Consider the following 23,504-nt stretch of genomic DNA (forward strand, 5'->3'; position numbering starts at 1 on the left):
TAATTTTCTAACTCTAAATTTTTCTCCCTTCTTTTTTTTTTAACTTGTTCAGGGCCACCATTACACATGTCTAGTTCTCTCAGCTTTTCTAAAATCCCAATAAAGATGTCTTTATTCTCTCCAGCCATGAATCTTCATTTACCCTTGCCCTTTCATTCCATCAGATAAGATTTGTTAACTTTGGGATTCTATTGAACAATTTCCAATCCTGTGGATCTACTAGTAAGAGAGAAGCTAGAATGGAGACCGGTATGGTTCTAGCTATGGGGATATCTGTATGTCCGGTAATATATTAGCCATTGCAATGGAACAACAGTAATGCCTGAGCTAGGGAGAGGTGCTTATTTACAGTAAATGTATTTAGCTTGTATTTCTAGGAAGTCAGCATTACTGCTGAGGGAGATTTAAAACAGCTATTTACTGCTCTGGCAACCAGATGACACTATTCTTACAGAAGAGAGATAATGGTAAAGGACTCTGTACAGGGAATGCCATTTATTAGCTATGTGACCCATGATAAGTTATTAACCTCTCTGTGCTTCTGTAAATTTTATATTATGTACTTTTTACCACAATTAAAATAACAATAAAGAAAGATCTTGAGGGCGGTAAAAATAGTACAAAGTCAATTAGTTCTCATATTTCTTACATTTTAAAAGCTTGTAACTTTCATTAAAAAGAGATTTATGGACAGATGTTTGCTTCTGTTAGGGTGCACTGAGGGTTCCACATGATCTGCAGATGGCACAGAGAAACACAGCAAAGCAGACAGAAAAACCCTGAAAGACATACATGTGCTCTGGTCCATGCCATCCATTCCCTTTACCTGGATTGCCATTTCTCCTTTTCTACCTGGAGAATTTCTCATTATCCTTCAGATGCAGCTAGCAACTCCATGAAGGCATTTCTAACTCAGCTCATATTCTCCACTGCTCCAGATAGAACTAATTCCTCTTTCTTCTGTGCCCCAAACTTCGGGACCTAGTGAACAAGACCACAGCGTTAGCCGTCTTGTCACTCTTTATTTGAATTCTTTTTTCCCACCCATACTGTGAAACTCTTCAGAGTGACAATTAAAAGTTATCCATCTTCTCCTGGCCTAGGTACTTCGTATGAATGCATAAGTGAGGAGCCAAGGGCAAAGATGATCCCACATCCCATCCATCTCTCTTTTTTTTTTTTTTTTGTAAAATATATTTTATTGATTTTTTACAGAGAAGAAGGGAGAGGGATAGAGAGCTAGAAACATCGATGAGAGAGAAACAACAACCAGCTGCCTTCTGCACGCCCCCTAGTGGGGATGCACTCGCAACCAAGGTACATGCCCTTGACTGGAATCGAACCCGGGACCTTTGAGTCCGCAGGCCGACGCTCTATCCACTGAGCCAAACCGGTTCGGCCCCATCCATCTCTTAACATTAATCCCCTCTGCTCCTGATCTAAACTCTGTCAGTGTTCCTTCCCTGTTTGAGGCTCTTGTTTGGCATGATTTTTATGATTAGTGGAATCATTAATTAATTATTCTTTTCTGCAGCTAACATCACAGACAGTCTCAATTGATTTATTAATAAGGAAGTCGTTTAAAAAAAATAAGGAAGACATGACCAAATGTTTGTCGAAACACATTTTGCTGGGCCCCTATCCCAGAGTTTTTGATTCCTTGATCTGTGGTGAGGCCTGAGAATTTGCATTTTGAACAAGTTCCCCAGTGATGCCAGTACTGCTGGCCCAGGGATCACACTTTGAGAACTGCTGCTGTAAGGCTGGATCTGAGAGCAGTTAATCAGAACACCTTCCTGGAGTGTGGAGCACGATTCTGATAATAAAGGTGCAGAATGTCAACCTCTCTTCTGCATTTCTCTCACCAATGTCCAATAGAAAGAGACCATGAAACTGTCTTCCTTTCTCTCTTCGTCCTTTCTCTTTTGCAGTCTGTTCCTCCCAGGACTTCTCTGAGCTTATTGTTAGCAATTTTAATTTGGCATTCCGCTACCAGGAGTAAAATGAAAATAGTAGCCATCTGGGGTAGAAGAAATAAGATGCCAACAATAATGAGCTCTCTGTGGAATGAATCCAGATGAACTGTCCCTTGATGAGTTGCTCAGAAAATATGAGAGGCTGCCTCTGTTTTATCATCTATAATTTTTTTTAAAAAAAATACTTCCATAGAAGCATTGGTGCATAAGGGAAACCATGAATGTAAAATTTAATCTCCACCCTGGAGTAGTTAGTTAGCATTCAAAGGCCCAGAATATAAGCTTCATTTTAGCCAAGTCTTGTCTCTACTTTGTCCTGCACTCTGTTTCTGCTCTCTGGATAAGGGGACTCACTCGGCTCCATGACACCAACTCCTCTGTTAGGAGGCTAACTGCTCTTCCGTCAGTCAAATTGGCCCACCAATTATTTTTATCTCTTCTGATCCACTTTAAAATCCATTTAATCTAGCTATCAGCCTGATAATCTGCCTGGAATTTGGTGGGGGGAATGTGCGGGATTTAATAACCTCCAAAATTTAGGCTGCATAAAACCTATTCCTGGCATATCATATGGCACATACAGATAAAATAGCCATGTTAGTGATTCTGTAAAGCGTTAGCTCATTGAGTTTTGTTCTGTGTATCAGAATCCTTACTTGTTCTGTGTATCAGAATCCTTCTTGCATGTGGACCTTTCTTGTAAACAATAAAAGTATTTCCGGAGTGAGAATTATACCAATTATATTTTAATTAAATATTATAATAGCTTATTTTATGCTATGTATTATCTTAGGCATAACTATATGTGTATGTATATAATAGTTATTCAGAAGTACTCATAAATTTCCAATTTATCTACACCAAAAAAATTAGTGATGAGAAGCACTCATCAGTATAGCTAAAAAAGAAAAAAAAAATGTTCTGGTATGTGTGGAGTTCTTTTTTATATAATTCCAGTTTCCCTGATCCTTTTTTTATATAATTTACTAGAGGCCCGGTGCACAAAAATTTGTGCACTGGGGGGGGGGGGGGCGTCCCTCAACCCAGCCTGTGCCCTCTCACAGTCTGGGACCCCTTGGGGGATAACCACCTGCTGGCTTAGGCCCACTCCCTGGGGGATCGGGCCTAAGCTGGCAGTCAGACATCCCTCTGGCAGCCCGGGAGCCCTCAGGGGATGTCCACTTGCCAGTGGGGAGCAGACCTAAGCTGCAGTCAGACATCCTTAGCGCTGCTGAGGAGGCGGGAGAGGCTCCCACCACCACTGCTGTACTGGCAGTCATCAGCCTGGCTTGTGGCTGAGCAGAGCTCCCCCTGTGGGAGCACACTGACCACCAGGGGGCAGCTCCTGCATTGAGTGTCTGCCCTCTGGTGGTCAGTGTGTGTCATAGTGACCAGTCATTCCCAGTGGTTCTGCTGTTAGGGTCAATTTGCATATTACCCTTTTATTATATAGGATAGAGGCCTGGTGCATGGGTGGGGGCCAGCTGGTTTGCCCTGAAGGGTATCCCGGATCAGGGTGGGGGGTCCCGCTGGGGTGCCTGGCCATCCTGGGTGAGGGGCTGATGGCTGTTTGCAGGCTGGCCACGGCCCCCAGCCATCCAAGTTCCCAGTGGAGGCTGGCTGGAAGCAGGTATCTGAGATTTATTTATCTTCTATAATTGAAACTTTGTTGTCTTGAGCGGAGCTCAAGGCTGGCAGGGCAGGCGGAAAGCTTGGCTTCCTCCATCACCAGGGCAACCAAACCTCCTGCTTGCTCCAGCTCCATTGCTGCCGGCCACCATCTTGGTTGGGTTAATTTGCATATAGTCGCTCTGATTGGCTGGTGGGCGTGGCTTGGAGCATAGCGGAGGTGCGGTCAATTTGCATGTTTCACTTTTATTAGATTAGCTATTTTAGTCGCATCATTCTACCCAAAGATGTTATTTTCTCATTTCTAGATTATTTCTCCTTTTTCACATACAGTTTTTGGTCTTCCATCTGCTAACATTTTCTTTTAATACTTTGCTCTCCAGAAGATACTTGACTTGGTAACTTCCTGGGAAATATCTCAGCACTATCCCCTAGGACAGTGATGGCGAACCTATGACACGTGTGTCAGAGGTGACACGTGAACTCATTTTTTGGGTTGATTTTTCTTTGTTAAATGGCATTTAAATATATAAAATAAATATCAAAAATATAAGTCTTTGTTTTGCTATGGTTGCAAATATCAAAAAATTTCTATATGTGACACGGCACCAGAGTTAAGTTAGGGTTTTTCAAAATGCTGACATGCCGAGCTCAAAAGGTTCGCCATCACTGCCCTAGGAGATGATATTCTCAACAAGTCAGCTTCCTGCTCTCCTCATACCAGAGGTCAGAAGAGAGGGGCCTGTTTCTGTCCCACTCCAGAATGGATGATCTGGGGCTCTACCTGAGTAGAGCAGGGGCTAATCAATGCAAATCATAGTTTTGGAGAAAAAGGAGGGAGGAACCAGTGTGATGACTCCAGCTGAAGCTAGGGCCACTCCTTGCTTGCCTCAGTGTTTCCTCCACCCTTCTCTACTAATTATAGGCTTCACTTTTCCAAATTCATTCCCGTGAACTATGCAATGTGTCAAAGTTCAGTGAAGTTGCCACCCAACCACACCCAAACCCAGATAGGAAATGAATAGGAAATGAATAATTTTGTTTCCAAAAGTACAAAATTAGTTTAAAGAAACAAAAACTAAAAGTTCACATTCAAAGAGGCAAAGGAGAATCATAGAGATCACATGCTCAGATTACACTTAGGGAGAAAGACTTTTTCAACAAATATTTATTGATCACTGTTATGGGCTGAATTGTGTCCCCTCAAAATTCATATATTGAAGTCCTAACTTTCCATGTCTGAGAATGTGTCTGTATTTGGAGATAGGGTCCAGTTGCCCCAACCTCCTCTATGATTTTGGACTTGACAGCCTCCTCAAATATGTGAGCCAATTATAAATCTCTCTATATATCTCTATCTCTATAATATATATTACTTTAAAATATTGGACACAATTGGAAATAGAGAATATATTTGAAGACCTTTTATTTAACTTCAAGGAAAATATTTCATAACATAAGATATTCCCATATGGCCTGGCTGGTGTGGCTCAGTGGTTAAGCAGCAACCTATGAACCAGGAGGTCACAGTTCGATTCCCTATTGGGGCACATGCCCGGGTTGTGGACTCGATCCCCAGTGTGGGGCGTGCAGGAGGCAGCCAATCAATGATTCTCTCTCATCATTGATGTTTCTCTCTCTCTCTCCCTCTCCCTTCCTCTCTGAAATCAATAAAAATGTATTTAAAAATATATATTTTCCCATATGAAAAGTGCAATAACAAACAAAAAATACTGAAGAAATGCCACAGAACAGCATACGATTTTGTACCGAAAGTGTGCTACTGATGATAAATATTATTCATAGAAGACAGATCTGTGGGCCGGGTTAGAGTTATAAGGAAAAATTCAATGGAGTATGGTATGTAACTGAGAAGCCTCAATGAACCTCTTGAATCTAGGTTTTCATTATGTTTTTACTCTTACGTTATAACTTTAAATTCTTCCAAATTAAAAAAAAAAAAAACTCCTTTGTGAAAGATAAGCCCTTCCCCCTCAGTCCCAATCATAGCATTCCCCGTACAAGATATTTGCTAATTACTATCAAACCACCCTTTCGGAATTTAACGGTTCTCTTTTGAGGCGAGGAAGTGGAAAACAGAAGTGCTTCCTGTGAAGTATAAACTTTCTTCTGAAAAAGGAGAGTATAAGGGGTGGATGGGAGAGGGGAACTAAGGTTTCCTAGAATCTCAGCAATGTTGGACACATAGGAAGCATTCAGTACATTTTCACTGGCTGCTTAAAAAAAACAAGTAGGTTAAAAAAAAACACAAAAAAACAAGTAGGTTAAATCTATAAATTCAACATAGCCAAAACCGGTTTGGCTCAGTGGATAGAGCGTCGGCCTGCGGACTGAAAGGTCCCAGGTTCGATTCCGGTCAAGGGCATGTACCTGGGTTGCGGGCACATCTCCAGTAGGAGATGTGCAGGAGGCAGCTGGTCGATGTTTCTCTCCCATCGATGTTTCTAACTATCTATCTCTCTCCCTTCCTCTCTATAAAAAATCAATAAAATATATTAAAAAAAAAAAATTCAACATAGGCCAAACTTTTCAGTATTAACTTAAGACATTGTTTTTGGTTTTTAGTTAAATGACTATAAAAATAGTAATCTTAAAAAATGAATATTATTACAAATAGCACTTTTTTTTCCTGCAAAGAGTAAAGCAAAACAAAAATTTGTTCTTGTTGACTTATCATTTTTCATAAAGAAATTTAAAATACATTTAATGAAATAGAGTTGCTTGGGGAATTGGTAGGTATAAAAGGAATGGTTTAACTTAAAGTAAGTATTTCCAAGGAACCAAAATACTTGCTTAGCTACATGAAAACAAATAAAAATATTCTATATAATAAAAGTATAATATGCAAATTGACCAAACAGAGGGGGGTGGTGCTGGCAAGCAGGCGGTGCCAAGCCAGCCAAGGCATGTGCCAGCAGGCAGAGGGGGGGAATGGTGATGGGGGGATGGGGAGGGACGCACAACCAGCGGCGGTGGAGGGGCGATGGGGGGGCGGTGTCGGCACCATCCCCTGATCGCCTTTCCAGTCACCTCCCGCAGAGGGAGGCTGGGTAGCGGCAGCGGCAGCGGTGGGGTGATGGGGGCGGTGCTGTCCCCTGATCGCTTGTCCGGTTGCCTCCTGCAGAGGGAAGCTGGGCGGCAATAGCAGGGTGATGGGAGTGGCACCATCCCCTGATCCCCTATCCTCGCCTCCCACAAACGGAGGCCAGGCGGCAATAGCAGGGTGATGGGGGTGGCACTGTCCACTGATCCCTGTCCTCACCTCCCACAGAGGCAGGCCAGACTGCGGCTTAGGCCCGCTCCCCATGGGGAGCAGACCTAAGCCATCAGTAGGACATCTCCTGAGGACTCCTGAACTGTGAGAGGGTGCAGGCTGGGCTGAGTGACCTCCCGCCAGTGCACCAGGCCTCTAGTTAATAATAAAACTCTTTTTAAAAAATATATTTTATTGACTTTTTACAGAGAGGAAGGGAGAGGGATAGAGAGTTAGAAACACCAATGAGAGAGAAACATCGATCAGCTGCCTCCTGCACACTCCCCACTGGGGATGTGCCCGCAACCAAGGTACATGCCCTTGACTGGAATCGAACCTGGGACTCTTCAGTCCACAGGCCGATGCTCTATCCACTGAGCCAAACCGGTTAGGGCAATAAAACTCTTTTAAAAAGGGGAAGAACAAGTAGGCTACAAACTCTTCATAGCAGATATTCGTTAATATTACATTATACCACAAACCACTATATTATTACTGTGGTTATATAACATGTGAGCCCAGAGAACATGCTGCATCCTCTCAGCCCATTTAAAACAGTATCTGGCAATGGTAGGTATTTAATAAATATAAATTAATGAAAAATGAGAGCAAAAGATCTCAGCAAAAAATCATACAGTAAAGACTTCCAAAAGTTTATCCCTTCGTAACAGAAAAACAAAAAGCCTGGCAAACAATGGTCCGGTGCTGGCTTGTGTGACTCATTTAGAGCACCAAAGGTTTCGGGTACCATTCCCAGTCAGGGCACATACTTAGGTTGCGGGTTCAATCCTCAGACCAGGCATGTAAGGGAGGCAACTAATTGATGTGTTCTCTTGATGTTTCTCTCTTTCTCCCTCCCGCCGTGCCAATGTGGCCCAGTAGTCAAGCATCGACCTATGAACCAATAGATCATGGTTTGAGTCCTGGTCAGGGCACATGCCTGGGTTGCAGGCTCAATCCCCAAAGAGGGGATGGCGGGGGGGGGGGGGTGCAGGAGGCAGCTGATCAATCATTCTATCTCATCATTAATGTTTCTCTTTCTCCCTCTCCCTTCCTCCATGAAATCAATAAAAAAGTATATTAAAATAATTAAAAATAATAAATAACAGATCCTTGGGTGAGGATTAAAAAATAAAAAACAAATGGTCAGAATCAGCTTTAGAACTCAAAATTAACCATATGCTTGCAACAACCAAGGGGACATTTAGTTAAGAAAAACAGCTGGATCTTGGTGAGAGCAGTGAGCTTTGTGGCATTTTAATTTACCTTAGTCTATCCCCCATTCCCCACTTCTACTGTAGCCTTGAGAAATAACAGCCTGCATTCCTAATCCTGGGGGAGCAGAGAGGATCTTATTTCCCAAGAAATGTCATTATTTGAACTGTCTGCTAGGTTTTAAACACCACAGCTGTCTGAGATGAGGACACAAACAGACTAACCAAAAAGCTTAAAATGAAAAGTTGCAGAATGAGATATCCATAGGGACTTTGAAAAACTCTGACATTAAAAAATTCTATGGAATTAGTCCAAAAGTCACTGAACACATAAGTTACTACAAGCAGCAAAATAGGCAGGAGAATCTGATTTCCAGAGATGTCACATTACTTGAAATATTTAGATTTCAACAAAAGAAATTACAAGAAACAAGTATGACCTGTGCACATAAAGAGAAATCAATAGAAACAGTCCCTGAAGAAGCCCAGATGTTGTATTTACTAGATAAAGACTTTAAATAATGAAACCATGTCTACAGAATAAAAGAGAGCATGAGAACAATGTTTAACCAAATAAAGCATATCAATAAAAAGGTAGAAATTTTTTAAATATATATTTTTATTGATTTCAGAAAGGGAGAGGGAGAAATAGAAACATCAATGATGAGAGAGAATCACTTATTAGCTGCTTCCTGCACACCCCACACTGGGGAATTGGCCGAAACCCAGGCGTATGCTCTGACCGGGAATTGAACAGTGACCTCCTAGTACCGGGAATTGAACAGTGACCTCCTAGTTCAGTGATGGTGAACCTATGACACGCGAACTCATTTTTTTGGTTGATTTTTGTTAAATGGCATTTAAATATCCTATCTAATAAAAGAGAAACATAGTAATTAGCCATACCTCTGCTACCCTTCCCATTGGCTAATCAGGGTGACATGCAAATTAACTGCCAGCCAAGATGGCGGCCAGCAGCCAGGCAGCTTGAAGCGAACATGAGGCTTGCTTGCTTCAGTGACGGAGGAAGCCAACGTTCCCCGCCTGCCACTGCCGGCCTCTGAGCTTGCAGTTTGAAACATTGTTACAAATATAGAAGCTAAACAAAACCCCAGAAACCTGCTTTCAGCCAGCCTGGATCTCAGAGCTGGAGTTGAAACAGTGTTTCGATTATAGAACCCAAACAAACCAGATACCTGCTTTCAGCCAGCCGGGATCTCAGAGCTGGAGTTGAAACAGTGTTTCAATTATAGAACCCAAACAAACCACATACCTGCTTTCAGCAGCCGAGGCCTCAGAGCTGGAGCTAAGCCTCAGAGCTAAAGCTGGCCCAGAATAAAAAAAAGAAAGAAAGAAAAGAGCGGTTGGGAGCTTCAGTCACCCGCCAGCCTGAAAACAGCCCTCAGCCCCTCACCCAGACTGGCCAGGCACCCCAGTGGGGACCCCCACCCTGAAGGGGGTGTGACCAGCTGCAAACAGCCATCAGCCCCTCACCAAGTATGGCCAGGCACCCAAGCGGGACCCCCACCCTTCAGGGCAAACCAGCCAGCCCCCACCCATGCACCAGGCCTCTATCCTATATAGTAAAAGGGTAATATGCCTCCCAGCACCGGGATCAGCAGAGCAACGAGGCCTCCCGGCACTGGGATCAGTGTGACAGGGTGCGGGGCCACAACCTCCCTATCAGCACTGCTCTGTTCATGACAGGGGAAGGCGCCCCAACCCCCTGATCAGCTTTGCTCTGTGCCTGATATGGGGGAGCTCCCCAACCCCCTGATCGCCCTGCGGCTCTGTGTGTGACGGGGTGGAGCCGCAACCTCCCCATCAGCCCTGCCCTTAGTGTGACAGGGGGGAGTGCCCCAACCCCCTGATCCGCCCTGCTCTGTGTGTGACAGGGTGTGGCACCCCAAACCCCCCCCCCCCCCCCACGGGCCCTGCTCTGTGTGTGACGGGGTAGATCCATAACCTCCCCATCGGCCCTGCCCTGAGTGTGACAGTGGCGGCGTCCTAACCCCTCTGATCGGCCCTGCTCTGTGCGTGACAGGGGGGAGCTCCCCAACCCCCTGATCGACCCTGCTCTGTGCGTGACAGGGTACGGAGCCCAACCCCCCTGATGGGCCCTGCTCTGTGACAGGGGGCAGTGCCCCGACCCCCTGATTGGCCCTGATCTGTGCGTGACAGGGGGTGGCGCCGCAACCTCCCCATCGGCCCTGCCTTGAGTGTGACAGGGGGCGGTGCCCCAACCCCCCAATCGGCCCTACCCTGAGCGTGACTGAGGGTGGCATCGCAACCTCCCAATCCGCCCTGCTCTGAACCCGACCAGGGGCTGCACCTAGGGATTGGGCCTGCCCTCTGCCACCCGGGAGCAGGCCTAAGCCAGCAGGTCGTTATCTCCCGAGGGGTCCCAGACTGTGAGAGGGCACAGGCCGGGCTGAGGGACCGCCCCCCTCCCCCCCAAGTGCACAAATTTTTGTGCACTGGGCCTCTAGTATAAAATAAATATCAAAAATATGTCTTTGTTTTACTATGGTTGCAAATATCAAAAAATTTCTATATGTGACAGGGCACCAGAATTAAGTTAGGGTTTTTCAAAATGCTGACAAGCCAAGCTCAAAAGGTTCGCCATCACTGTCCTAGTTCTTAGGTCAAAGCTCAACCACTGAGCCATGCGGGCTGAGCAAAAAAGGGCCGACATTTTTAAAAGGACTCAAATAGATTCTGGAGTTGAAAAGTAAAATAACTGAAATGGAAAATTCACTGAGTTCCCTACTTTTTGTCCCATGATATACTTAGTGTTTCCACTCTGGCTGGTGGGAATACAAACTATTCCTGTCCTTTTGTGAGCTCCAGGGACTTCCCACTGATAATTTCACGTTTTTTTTTTTTTTTTTTCTTTTTTCCTCTGCCCTTGGGCAGTTTCTTTATATGCAAGTGCTAATCAGTACTCACCCAAACACTCAGGGAGACCCTCTGCAGATCTCTGTATTCTCTGTGTGCCTCTCCTTCCTCTCTGGTACTCTGCTCTGAGAGTTCTAGCTATGCTGGCCCTCTAATTCTCAACTCCATTTCTTCAACTCACTGAGACCACTAGGTTCCTGTTAGATTGCCTTCTTCTGCACTGTGACCTCAAAATTCCCCTGGTAGTAACCTGGAGCAATCACAGGGTTCACCTTAGTTGTTGTCCACCTCTAAGAAATAAACCTTGTGCTAACTGATGTCCAATATTTTAAAACCATTGTTTCATAAATCATGTCCTACTTTTTCGTTGTTTCAGATGGCAGGATAAATTCAGTCTCTTCAGTTACTTCATCTTGGCCAGTAGCAGAAGTCCTCTTGCGGGTATTACTACAGAAGTCTCCCTGTTTCTCTGACTGTTCAGAGCATGTTATCAACAATATAGCTAAAATGATCCCTTTATTTCTTAAAATATATTTTATTTATTTTTTACAGAGAGGAAGGGAGAGGGATTGAGAGTTAGAGACATTGACGAGAGAGAAACATCAATCAGCTGCCTCCTGCACACTCCCTACTGGGTATGTGCCCGCAACCAAGGTACATGCCCTTGACCGGAATCGAACCTGGGACCCTTGAGTCCGCAGGCCGATGCTCTTATCCACTGAGCCAAACTGGTTAGGGCTAAAATGATCCCTTTAAAATGTTAAGTTAGATCATATTACTTCTCTGCTCGAAACTGTAAAATGCCTCTCAATTTCTTTCAAAATAGAACGTTTTTTTAAGGCAGTTATTTTAAGGCTCTGTTTGACCTGACCCTTCATTACCTCTCTGCTCTACTATTGCTCTCAATGTTCCACACATACTGGCCTCATTGCTGTTCCTCAAACATTCCAGGCACACTTCCAGCTTAATAACATTTATAATTTGCTGTCTGTTTCCCCTACTTACTGCAAAGTAAATGATGGCAAAGATTATGTTAATCGCTGATTTAACCCCAGCACCTAAAGTGTGCATGGACATAGTAGACCCTTAAAATACCTTTAAGTGAAAGTCTGAGTTCAATCACAGAGCATTTAGGATATAGGGAAGGTTACAAAAACAGGCACTCAGCCATAGGAGACAAAATAGAAATCGAATTACCAAAAATGGAGTATAGTATCAGAATCTTGCCAGTAACAAAAGTCATTTGATGCCAAGTGTTATTGTTGGACAAGAGATATTTGATGTGTTTTACCAAAGACCAGAATTTAACTTAGAGGTTGGGCTGAAATGGGGAGCAAGTGACTCAAACTGTGGGAAGCAGGACCTGATATTAAGCTCGGCCTGAAATGCCTCAAAAACATGATTTCAAAGGACAAAAATGTCTAATAACAGAACTTCAGGATTTTGGATATGCACTCGGAAAATATTATTCGTGTTAGAATTCCTATGAGAATTGCGATAGAATACCATCATTCTTTTTTAAAATTAATTTGTCAAGATTTTTAATGCTGATGAAAGATGTGATGAAATTGGCACCTTATAAACTAAATGGTAGAACTGTGTTACAAATGTTTAATTTTTAAAAAACTGTAGTAAAACTTACATAACAAAATTTCCCCTTTTAAGCATTTTTAAGTGTATAGTTCAGTGGCATTAAGGACATTCACACTGTTGTATAACCATTACCACTTTCCATCTCCAGAAATGTTTCAATACCATCATTCTTAATTAAAAGAAAACCAAGTAGTGACAATTTTTTCTACAAGTACTTGTCTGCCTACCAATGTAATTGAATTAAAAAAAAAAATCTCTTTCCTTTCACATTCAAGAGATTAGTTATACAGTGTAAGGAAAAACAGGAGAGAACACAAATGAATCCCAAAGGTCCTTCTAATTCCTTGTGTGTGCCTTCCACCACGTTTTCTATCTTTTCAATAGAAAAGGTTTAGAGCTTTCTTCGTTTAAGGAGAAAAATATATGTTCTTGACTCAACCATCTTCCATAATGTCAGATCTCCTTTTTTTTTTTTTCAAATATACCTCTTACTAGGAAGACTACCTGGCAGCTCCTCCGTAGCTCCTGGCAGTTCTCTGTAATGGGCCATTGCATTTTGAACCCGGCAGCTGTTGTGGGCTGAGAGCAGCATGTAGTACCCATGGAAGCTCTAAAACATGTGGTACATATCTATGCACCAAAAGAAGGAGTAATTGTTTTAGAATACATTGTGGAGAGATTAGTCTATCAAAAACCAAAGCAGTTTCATCTTTAAAAAGTGAAGAAAAGAATACTGAAAATGATACATGTGGAACTAGACTTCAAGTGTAGACATATGCACTGAAGTGAATGCATATTAGATGGAGTGGGTAGAAATAGCTGCCAAAAAAACAAATCGTACTCCATGCTACTTCATTTCCAGTTCTGGTGTTTTTATTTTGGAAAACACAATGAATCAACAGGTTAGAGCTATTGCTTCCTTGTACTGTATATTATCCTCCATTTAAAAAAAACACAGTTGAACGTATCTTCATCCATTCTGTGAATGAAGTAATAAGCAAAAAATACCACTGGTTACTTCAAAAGAACCTAGGGAGGAAAACACAGACAACTCACTTAAATTAGATTTAAACAGTCTTTGGATAAGAAAAACAAGTAAAGATAAAAAATTAACTAACACCACAATATTCAAATTGTTTAGATTACAAAAAAAAAATCACAACCCTTTTTTTTTTTATTACCACACTCTAGCTTGGTGACCTCAGCTGGAGAAGATATACTCTGATTCTGAGATGGAAGATATTTAATGTTCTTATCATTAAAAACTAAAAGCGTGCCCTGGCCAGTGTGGCTCCGTTTGTTGGAGTGTTGTCCCATACACCAAAAGATGGCAGGTTTGATTCCCTATCAGAGCACATACCCAGGTTGTGGGTTTGATCCTGTCAGGACGAATGCAGGAGGCAACTGATTGATGCTTCTCTCTCTTCCCCCTCCTCTTTAAATATATTAAAAATTTATCCATCAATTTTACTTAAAGCTGAAAACAGGGTTTACATATATTAATTAACTAGAGATAAATCCCTAATTTTATATAAAGCTCAATTTTTTTTCAAAGTAGAAGAAATTCATCCTAAGGCAAGGACCTATTGGCATTTATGATTACACATCACAGTGACTTATAACACCGGTACTGAAAATACATTCTTAATTGAAAATAACTTACCATTTAGAGCTGAATCTAGAAATCTCAGTCCAGTTTCCATTTTTTTGCCAATGTTACTTCACTTGGTATAACATGCTCTATCTCTTTTATGCAGATTTTGTCAGTAGCCATCAATCTGAAGAATTCCTTCTTCTGCTGCCACCTAACAGTTATTTCTCTACTGCAGCAGAAGGGTATACAGAAAAAGTTCTTGCTTATTATTCAGATTAAACAGAAAAATTTCTTTATTAAACATTTCATATTTTCACATGTGCACAAACTTCCTCATTGTTTCCCCCAAGACCTCCCCGCCAAAATCCAAGACAACAAAAAATCCCAATCACTGAAAATCAAACAATGTATGATCAATGTTCATTCATGCTAAGCTGGGAAAATAAAAATAAAACAATTAAAAAGGTGCAAAGATTTGGACACAACAGTTGCCGTCTCAAGGAGCTCTTTCTTTCCTCCTTCACCTATCCCTATAATTTTATGAATAAATGCATAACTTAACATTTTAACTAGTCTACAACTCCTGCAAATTTTTAGTTCAGAGACTACCAAAAGAATTGTGGAAGATGCAACAATAAAGGATTTTTTTAAAGTAATTCTAGAAACTAATGGTGTTAGGTGCTTTACCTGCTTGAGTTTTCAATGTTCTGGACTGCTTATTGCCCAATGGCTCTGAATACATTAAAACACGAACACATACGCCACCTACATTTAAAATAGGGTAGCATTTGTATGCCCATATAAGCATTGGGAATATTTTTTACAAGAGTAATAAATGCATTAAATCCTTTTAAAAGAACTGATCACAAGTGCACATTTCCTCAAACTGTATACATACATGAAAGAATTAGGGCAAAAAAAGCGTGACAGAATAACAAATGTAATAGCAGTTGTAGAACTGGAAATTAACACCACATTAATGTTTTCTGTTTGTTAAAATCCTGAAATTCATTTCTATTCCCATTCTCTTTGTCACTGTGGGTCTAGGTTTCAAATTTACTTTTGTATTAGCTACTAAAGAACAGTATTCAATAATGAACTAGTAATACTAGTAAAGGCTTGTTATTGTTCCAACCTCCCACTACCTTTACCCCAACATAAAAATATGTAGTTTTACTAACTTAAAAAATAAAACACTGACATAAGCACCAAAGGCTAGCCAACAGTAGCACTACCGTGACAGTTTCTACTTTCTATTCCTTCCCCCAGCTCAAACCCCACCCTTTTGACCTCTGTATATGGGATGAGCCTGAGCAGGAGAGTTGGTGATGTCAGGACTGCGCCGTTCCCACGGATGATCCTAGAGGCCTGCTGTGCTTCTGGGAACTGGGGCACAGGGATGTCTGTCTGACTGAAACCTAAAACAACAACAATTCACCCCACCCCTCATGTTCCCAAACCCCACAATAGCAGCCAGGCATATACGCTATATAAGGCCCACCTAATAAATGATTATGGTAAAATCTAAAAAGCAAGATCATTCTTATCAAGTCAGTGATCTTCATGGAGGCAGCAGAATGAAGGCTGCTAAATTCTACATGTCCCATGCAATCATATTCCACACATTCTAAAGCTGGCCATTCTTATTAACAAGAGAACAAGTTTCTCCTATACAAGCCTTTTTTAGCATACATCATAAATTTCTACAGGAGTGCTGCTGGGATTCTTTCGTTAGTAAACTTCTGTTCACAGGTAAGTATTTTTGTCTTAAAATGCTTATGAAAGTTTCTGTTCTTATTTTATATGAGTGAAATAAAGCACAACAGGTTAACGATTTATTTTACACCTTCAGCTGTAGAAACAGCATTATGAGCCATGATTTCCTACTCACTAACTAGTGATTTATTGGACAGTCTCTTTGAATAGGACATCTAAAGCCACAGGATAAAATTACGTAGAAGTGTATCTTGAAAAGGTCCTGACTACTGTCACTAAAGTTTCACCTATTAGAAAGAGGATTATCTCCCAAAATGGTAACTCGTATGTTGGATTAGGGTACACAGAGGAGGGGATAGTATATTAAAAAATAGAAAGGACAAGTTGTATTCCTATTCCTTCGACTAACTTTATGGCCTTTATCTGCTTAACAACCTTGTGCTTCAGAAATGTCCTCCAATCTGTTCAAACCTCTAATTTTTAAATGTTTGAACCATTAGTTTATGATAATCTCAAGTTACATCTATTTTTGTTAGCACTAGTGTCTGAAATGATAACTAGTTCTGAAATCATGCTGCTCTTACAACTCTTTCTGCTACCTTTGTCTCATCATTCCCTTTCATTTTTATGTCACAGAAAGAGAAGCACTAAAGTCAACTAAACGCTATGGTGAATTTTTACCATACATATAATCTAGAACCTAAGTTTACCTTTTCAAAACTCTAGTTTTCCATACCTGTCAACTCCTAATTGATGTCTTTATACTGTGAGCTCACTGTGTACTCGGAACACCAACCCCTGAAAAAGCTTAAGCCAGAGTAGCACAATGGAAGAAACAAACAAACCCAAAACAAAAAACAAAGCCAAAAAAGTCACACGCTGAAGTAATCATAGACATATATGCAAGGAATGGATTTAACTATACGATTTAAGCACACCCCCAATGAAAGTCCTGAGTTCATCCCAACCAATTCCAATTTTATCCCCAAATGTTCTTCTTTAATCAAATTATTTGCTAGATATAGTTACGCTTTTTTTTTTTTTTTAAATGAGAGCTATTACAAACCCATGGTTAGCTTGAAAGCACATAAAGAAATTTTTTAAAAGGAAAGTAGTTAGCCTTATGATGGAAAAGAAAGGATAAAGAGTCAAATTACCTGTAAGCAGGCTGGGGGTGTGCGCGAATCCAAACCGCTGCATTTAGCACTCATTATACAGCTGCATTATTGGGGGAAGGGGAGTTTAGAAGGGCACTGACCCCGAAAGTTCTCAATACTTCTCACTCATCATCAGGAAAGGGGAAGAAGGAAAGTTTTTTCTCTGGGTATATTTTTTGTTTGTTTGTTTTTGGTTTTTTTTGGCTCCTGAAAAGGCTGGCAAAGAACAGTAACAGTAAAAGCAGTTAGAATATTTCTTTAAAAACTATTTAAAAAATGCAAAACATTAAGGAATTTCAAACACCAAAATTTTCATTAATATAAAAAGAATTTTCACTAGAGTTAGGCAGCCACCCCAAAACATCATGGCTAAAGGGCACTGATATAAAGGAAATAAAATACCACACAGAAATTCAAAACAAAACTAAAAACTTCAAATTAAACCTGGAGGACTAGAAGATTCCAACAGCAGATTTCTGTCCACTACTGAAACATTCCAAAATCCAAGCTTCAAAGGTGCCTAAATGTATCTTAAATGAAACTTTGTTGTTTTTTTAATTAAAAGAAAGAAAGCAATAAACCTGGTTATAAATCCTGCGATATATTACATTTAAAAATATCCTAGTACAACAAAAACAAATTTTAAATGAAATTAAACAAACAAACAAACAAATAAAAACAGTAGCAGCAGAGGTTACCTGTCTGAGCACCTACATTTTCTTAGGAGGGGATCGTGTCTCACCAGCCATATAGCCCATTAACCTTCTCAAAAAGAGTGAGCCAGGAGAAAATAAGATTTGATTTCACAATGTCTCTAGGCTCCCAGACCCCAAACTGGGGACTCACTGAATGAAGATAATTTGTTTTTCCATTTTCTTCTTGAGAAAAAGAAGAGATGATTTTGAAAGTCAATTACTTCTTTCAATGCCTCCAATCATTTCTCAAAAGTCTGATAAAGTGCTTGATGAAAGCAAGTCTCTTGATGGATTTTTATGATGTCCCAGGATATTTTCTTATTGATAGCACATACAGAAAGGTTTTAAAGTTCAGTGGAGTAAAAGCCAGCAGAAATGACCAATTAATTTTAGGCACAAAAAAAAAAAAACTATTAAAATTTTAAATGGAATAGTTCATGTTTATATATGTGTATGTATATATATATATATATATATATATAGTCCAGTTTTCATCATGAGTAACATAAAAACAATATAAGAAAGAATTACTTTTAAAATACAATTCAGAATTACAATTTTAATAATATACAATTTTACAGTAATTCAAATTTTGGCATGATGATTATACATATTTAATAAATACATTTTTACCTCTCATAATAGCAATAAAGATTAGTAAACAAAAGTTATTAAACAATATGAAAATATATTTAACTTTCACTTAAATATCTGGGATGTTTTCATTTGGGTTCTTCCAGAATAATTTGTTCATATCTTTTACCTTAATTTTTGAAGAAATTCAAGAAAATATTCATGTTTTTAAAGTCTAAGATGACCATTTCTTCCCTTTTCATTCTAACATGAGAGTATGTGATCTAGAAATAGGTTGGTAAAGCTATGTTTTAATATAATGTGAATGCACAAAAGATGAATACTGAATAAAACCAAAGATGAAATAATCTGATATATCTTATACTTGGTTAATTTGGTAAAAATTTTTAAAAAGATACCTACATTTTTCCTGGTGCCTTATCCCACCCAACATAAACCTTGAGTTCTTCATCAAATAGAGAGGGTATTTGTGTTTTAAAATTAATTAATCTATATACATGTGATATGTAACTATTTAAAATATATGTAACATAATTTAGGTGGCAACCAGATGGTCTCTACACAAACATATGAATGATGATTAAACAGTTCTTTCTCCCTCATTTATTTCTTTATCCCAAATATGATACATCCTCCAAAGTATGGTCATTCAGTGAAAGAAGTACCAAGTATTTCTTTCTTTTAATGAGTCAGGGGTACTTATATATGTAAGTCCCAAAATAACCCTGTGCAAGTCAAATTCTTCTAGATGAGATGAGAATATCCTAAAATAAATTAGAAACTCCTCTTACGTATATATTTTTCAGGTGAAATGAAACACTGCACATAGTAGAAGTACTATTCTATTTGTCAACAATCAACCTTTCACTCAATTTCAATATTATTTAATTCTATGGAAAAATTTTTTTATTACATTCCTTTTTAAAATGGGGGAAAACTGTACAAGTAAGCATGATCAAACCTCTGTTAGATCATTAGAGCTGGTTAATACTGATCTTTATTATTGCCTCGAAGTCTCTCTAGTAGTGTCCAAGAAATTAAGTTTAAGGTCCATCTGAAGGAAAAAAAGCACTGGAGAGGCAAGAAAGAACTTGGGTGAAAGCTTCAGAGGATTGTAGGGAGATGGAACTTGCTGTTTAAAAAAAAATTACGTTGAGCTCTGGAGCACCTCCATTTCTTAACACTCCTTCAAAACCATCACTGGCATAGTTTTACCCAGGTTGTAAAGGCTCATATTATATGCAGTTTTGGGGCTTTTATAAATCCAGAAAGTAAAGGAATATAAACGGTGGAGAGTACTGAAGGTTTCAGAGTAGGGCTACAAGAGACTCAATACTGCTAAGTCCCCAAACAAAAACGCCCAGTCTACCCCACCCCAAAACCTATGTGTAAACAGGAGGAAACACACAGTCGGAAGCATTGAAGAAAAAAGCATGTAGCCTTGAATAAATCATACACTGAACAGTCCAGAAACAAAGAAAAACAAACAAACAAACAACATATACACAAAAAACCTAAGAAGCATCTATTTTCCTTATGTTTTTAGGTGAGTACCTCTACCCTAGTGGAGTACAGTTATGAAAACAGCTAATCTGCTTTTTAAAATGTTTTAAAAAAGTGTTTCCCATCATGCTCCATTTTCTAGAATCTATCCTTTTTGACTGGTTGGTGTAAACAAAAAGCAAAACACATACACATGCATGCGTGCACACACACACACATATACTCCCTCTTAAAATGTGAAAAATGCAATATAATGCTGAAAAATTAGAAATCACTTCAGCTTATGCTTAAGAATAGGCCTTTGATTTGCCACCCAAAATATTTTTCCTTGTCCTTATTCTTTAAATGCCCAACCACTAAAAGAAAAAAGGGGAACAAATATAAAAGGCTTTAAATGCGCATGTCTGAAGTCAGTGTCTTATTAACAAAAAAGGTAGCATTTTCTTCACTTTGGCCATTGTTAAAGATGCAGGTATAGATCAGGGAATGTTAGATTAGTGTGTTTTAAAAAATGCAACATTAACAGAGCATATATCTTTCAAAAAAGACTAAAACACTAACAAATACAAGTCAATGCACATATTTTAAACTAGTGTAATTTTATCTACATTGGAGTAAATGATATTTTGTGTACCAGACATTGCAATACTGTTCATTTCCCCTTTATCATGCAAACATGCCAATTTTGTCATTTAAAAAACCTTTATTGGGTCATATTCACATTGCCCTCCCACTCAAATTAAGGGAAAAACTAAAAACAGAAATAATAAATCCCAATAAGAGCCCCCTCAAGACATCATAAACTATGAATATAAAGCTGCTAGTTAATATGGTAAAGGCAGAATTTTCAGATTTGTATAAAAAAAATTCCTATAATTCAGATAGATGTTTTCCTAAAACCATTATAAATCTTTGCCACACAATGTAAAGTTATGCTACTCTGAAATTTATACCAACTGTACAAAAACAAAAGCAAGGAATCATGAAAAAATTTTGTATGTTCTTTATGGCCTGAGAACATGCACATTTTTGAGTAATTAAAAGGGTAACTATGAGAACCTGACATTTTTCTGTATCTCACCTCTTCTGCCTAGCCTATCTGTATCATCTGTAAATGCAAGACAGTAACATCTTACTAGCAGAGGTCTTGTCTATCTTCCTCTTTCTTCTCTTCTAACTAATCCTACTCAATTTTCTCTCATCTTCCTGAGCATATTCCATGAACAGCATTGCAAGTTGGTTAAAAAAATAAGAAGGAAAAAAGAAAAAGAAAGTTTTACAGGGTTTTGTTGGTTAACTATTTACCAGTGGAGTCACTCCACCAGGAGTTCAATTTCATTGGCTAGCAGCTGGTTCATGTTGAATAGGCCCCCTGGGAGCTTGGTGAGCAGTTCTCGCTCGGTGCTTTCAGGGTCGCTGTCAACAGAGCTGGAACTTGCGCTCATGTTGTCGACAGCAGTGCTGGCTGGGGGACCCAGCTCCGGCTCACTAGTCTCACTGGCCGTGGACACCACGGAGAGCAGGGACATACGCCGGGTGAGCCGGCCAGAGGGCAGAAGGGAGGCGGCATAGTCCGCTATGATACCAGCTACATCTAGATTACAAGCCTTATCAAAGGCGATGAAACCTACATTTGCATTGGCCTCGCAGACACAGAAGGAGCCGTCATCTTTCATCAACAGGTCAATGCCACACACATCCATCCCCAGGATATTAGACACCTGGATAGCGAGCTGCTTCCCTTGCTCACTCAATGAGCACATCATCCCCACACCACCTGCAAAAGAGAAAAAAAAATAGTAAGTTACCAAAATGATAAATTTCTGGAGTAAAATAAAGCTGGCCTCTAAGGCTAGCCCTTTCTTATAAATCAGTAGCGAAAACAAAGGTGCTATTCTCATGTAAAATTGGAACTTTGAAATCTAAGTTTCCTTCATTAGGGAATCCCTTTCCAACCCAGTCTCTCAGAGAATTCCTAATTTCATACTTTTTCAATATGCTATTTATTCTGAAGAAGACATTCAACTTTCACGGAAGCCTACCTTACTAGCAATAATATAGACCAAGTAGAACTCTTGCATAACTACAATTATGACAAAAATAACAGGGATGCATCATATGGATGGAGGATAGGATAAAATCTTATAACAAAGGGAACCTAAACATGGCACTCTTCTTCTGTAGTCCTAATTCCTCAGCCAAAAGGATTCCGGGGCATAAGGGAGCTGACTGAATATAGGTGAAGTCTTAAAGTTTGCTGGTATCTGAGAGAAAGGAATTAGAATTAGACTCTCTCATTTGGAGACTAGCTTCAGGAAGCTCTGACAAAAGGACTAGACAGCAAAGAATTTTGAGAAGAGGTTGGCTCAAATAGCTCTGTGTATCCACAGGAGGAAAACTGACATCAGCATTACATGAATATGCCTAATGTCTTTGATCCCAAAGAGGTCAAAAAGCAACTGCATAGGTGAGCTGAGACCTTCCTATCACTGAAGCTGAAAAAGTAGGGAGGGGAGTCCAGGAAACAGAAAGGCTTCTTTAAAGTACCTCAGTAGGAGCCTGGCACATTAGCCCATGAATTAAATGACTGCTTCTCCAAACAACCAGAGCAGAGCCATGATGAGACAACAACCAAAAAAATAACAAGCTATTACCCTGGCCAGTGTGGCTCGGTTGGTTGAGCATTGCCCCATGCACGGGAGAGGTCCCAGGTTCAATCCCTGGTGGGGGTGTGGGTAGGAGGCAACCAATCGATTTGTCTCTCTCATATCCATGTTTCTCTCTCTGTCCCTTCCCCTCTCTCTAAAAATCAATGGAAAAATATCCTTGGGTGAGGATTAACAATAAATAAATAAATCCTGAAAAAATCTGAGCTAAAAAGAAAAGACAAGACTTAGAAAGAATAAATGATTTACCAAAAAAAAAAAAAAGACAATTTGGCCATTCAACTGTAACAAGGTAACCTATAAAGCAGTAGAACTGAAAATTGACTCTTGCAACCTAAGAATCCAATCTCAAACAATAAAAAAAGAAAGACATAGAGGGGGTCTATCTATCACTCACACCCCCTACCAGGGAAAATAATCAAGAAATGATACTAACATAAGAAAATGACTAAGAAGAGAGACCTCAAGATATGGGAAGTTAAAGTTGGGGAGTAAACAGTGGTGAGTAATGATTCTTGCAATATAGGTACAATCAACTCTAAATGGTTGGTTTTTTTAAAAAAGACTACCTAGGAATAGATCATGTAAATACTATATAAGGATTCTGAAACATAAGAGAAATTCTAATATAGACTATGACTAAAACTATTAAATGTTTCAGCAAAACACTAGAACACAAAGCCTGTGAAAGCAGGGATTTTTATCTGTTTTGTTCATTGCTATATACAAAATGCTGCTACAACAGTTAATACTGAATATGAGAAAATATTCATCATAAAAAAGGCCTCTCTGGGGATAAAATAATAAGGGCACTCAATTCTGAAGAACAAGATAGAAGGGCTCTTGCTCTATCAGATACCCAGGCATAATACCAAGGGAATTACGATTGATATTCATTCATACAGGAAAAGAATAGCATCTGAAAAGAGGGTCCTTAAACAAACCAATACATATATGGAAATTTAATACATAAAATAGATGGCATTACAAATCAG

At 39.8% G+C, this 23,504-nt stretch overlaps 1 protein-coding gene across 1 annotated transcript in view; it reads right to left on the minus strand.

Moving 5' to 3' along the window:
• Positions 1-17,983: 17,983 nt before the first annotated feature.
• Positions 17,984-23,504, minus strand: part of RIMKLB (ribosomal modification protein rimK like family member B) — a 40,516-nt gene continuing 34,995 nt past the window's right edge. The window contains exon 6 of the mRNA XM_070410722.1: positions 17,984-21,620. Coding sequence (XP_070266823.1) covers positions 21,157-21,620 — 464 coding nt within the window. The 3' untranslated portion in view covers positions 17,984-21,156. The remainder of the gene's footprint in view (positions 21,621-23,504) is intronic.

Source organism: Myotis yumanensis, unplaced genomic scaffold (assembly GCF_028538775.1).
Source record: "Myotis yumanensis isolate MYYU_CA2020_CCGP unplaced genomic scaffold, mMyoYum1.0.hap1 SCAF_3, whole genome shotgun sequence".
NCBI lineage: Eukaryota > Metazoa > Chordata > Mammalia > Chiroptera > Vespertilionidae > Myotis > Myotis yumanensis.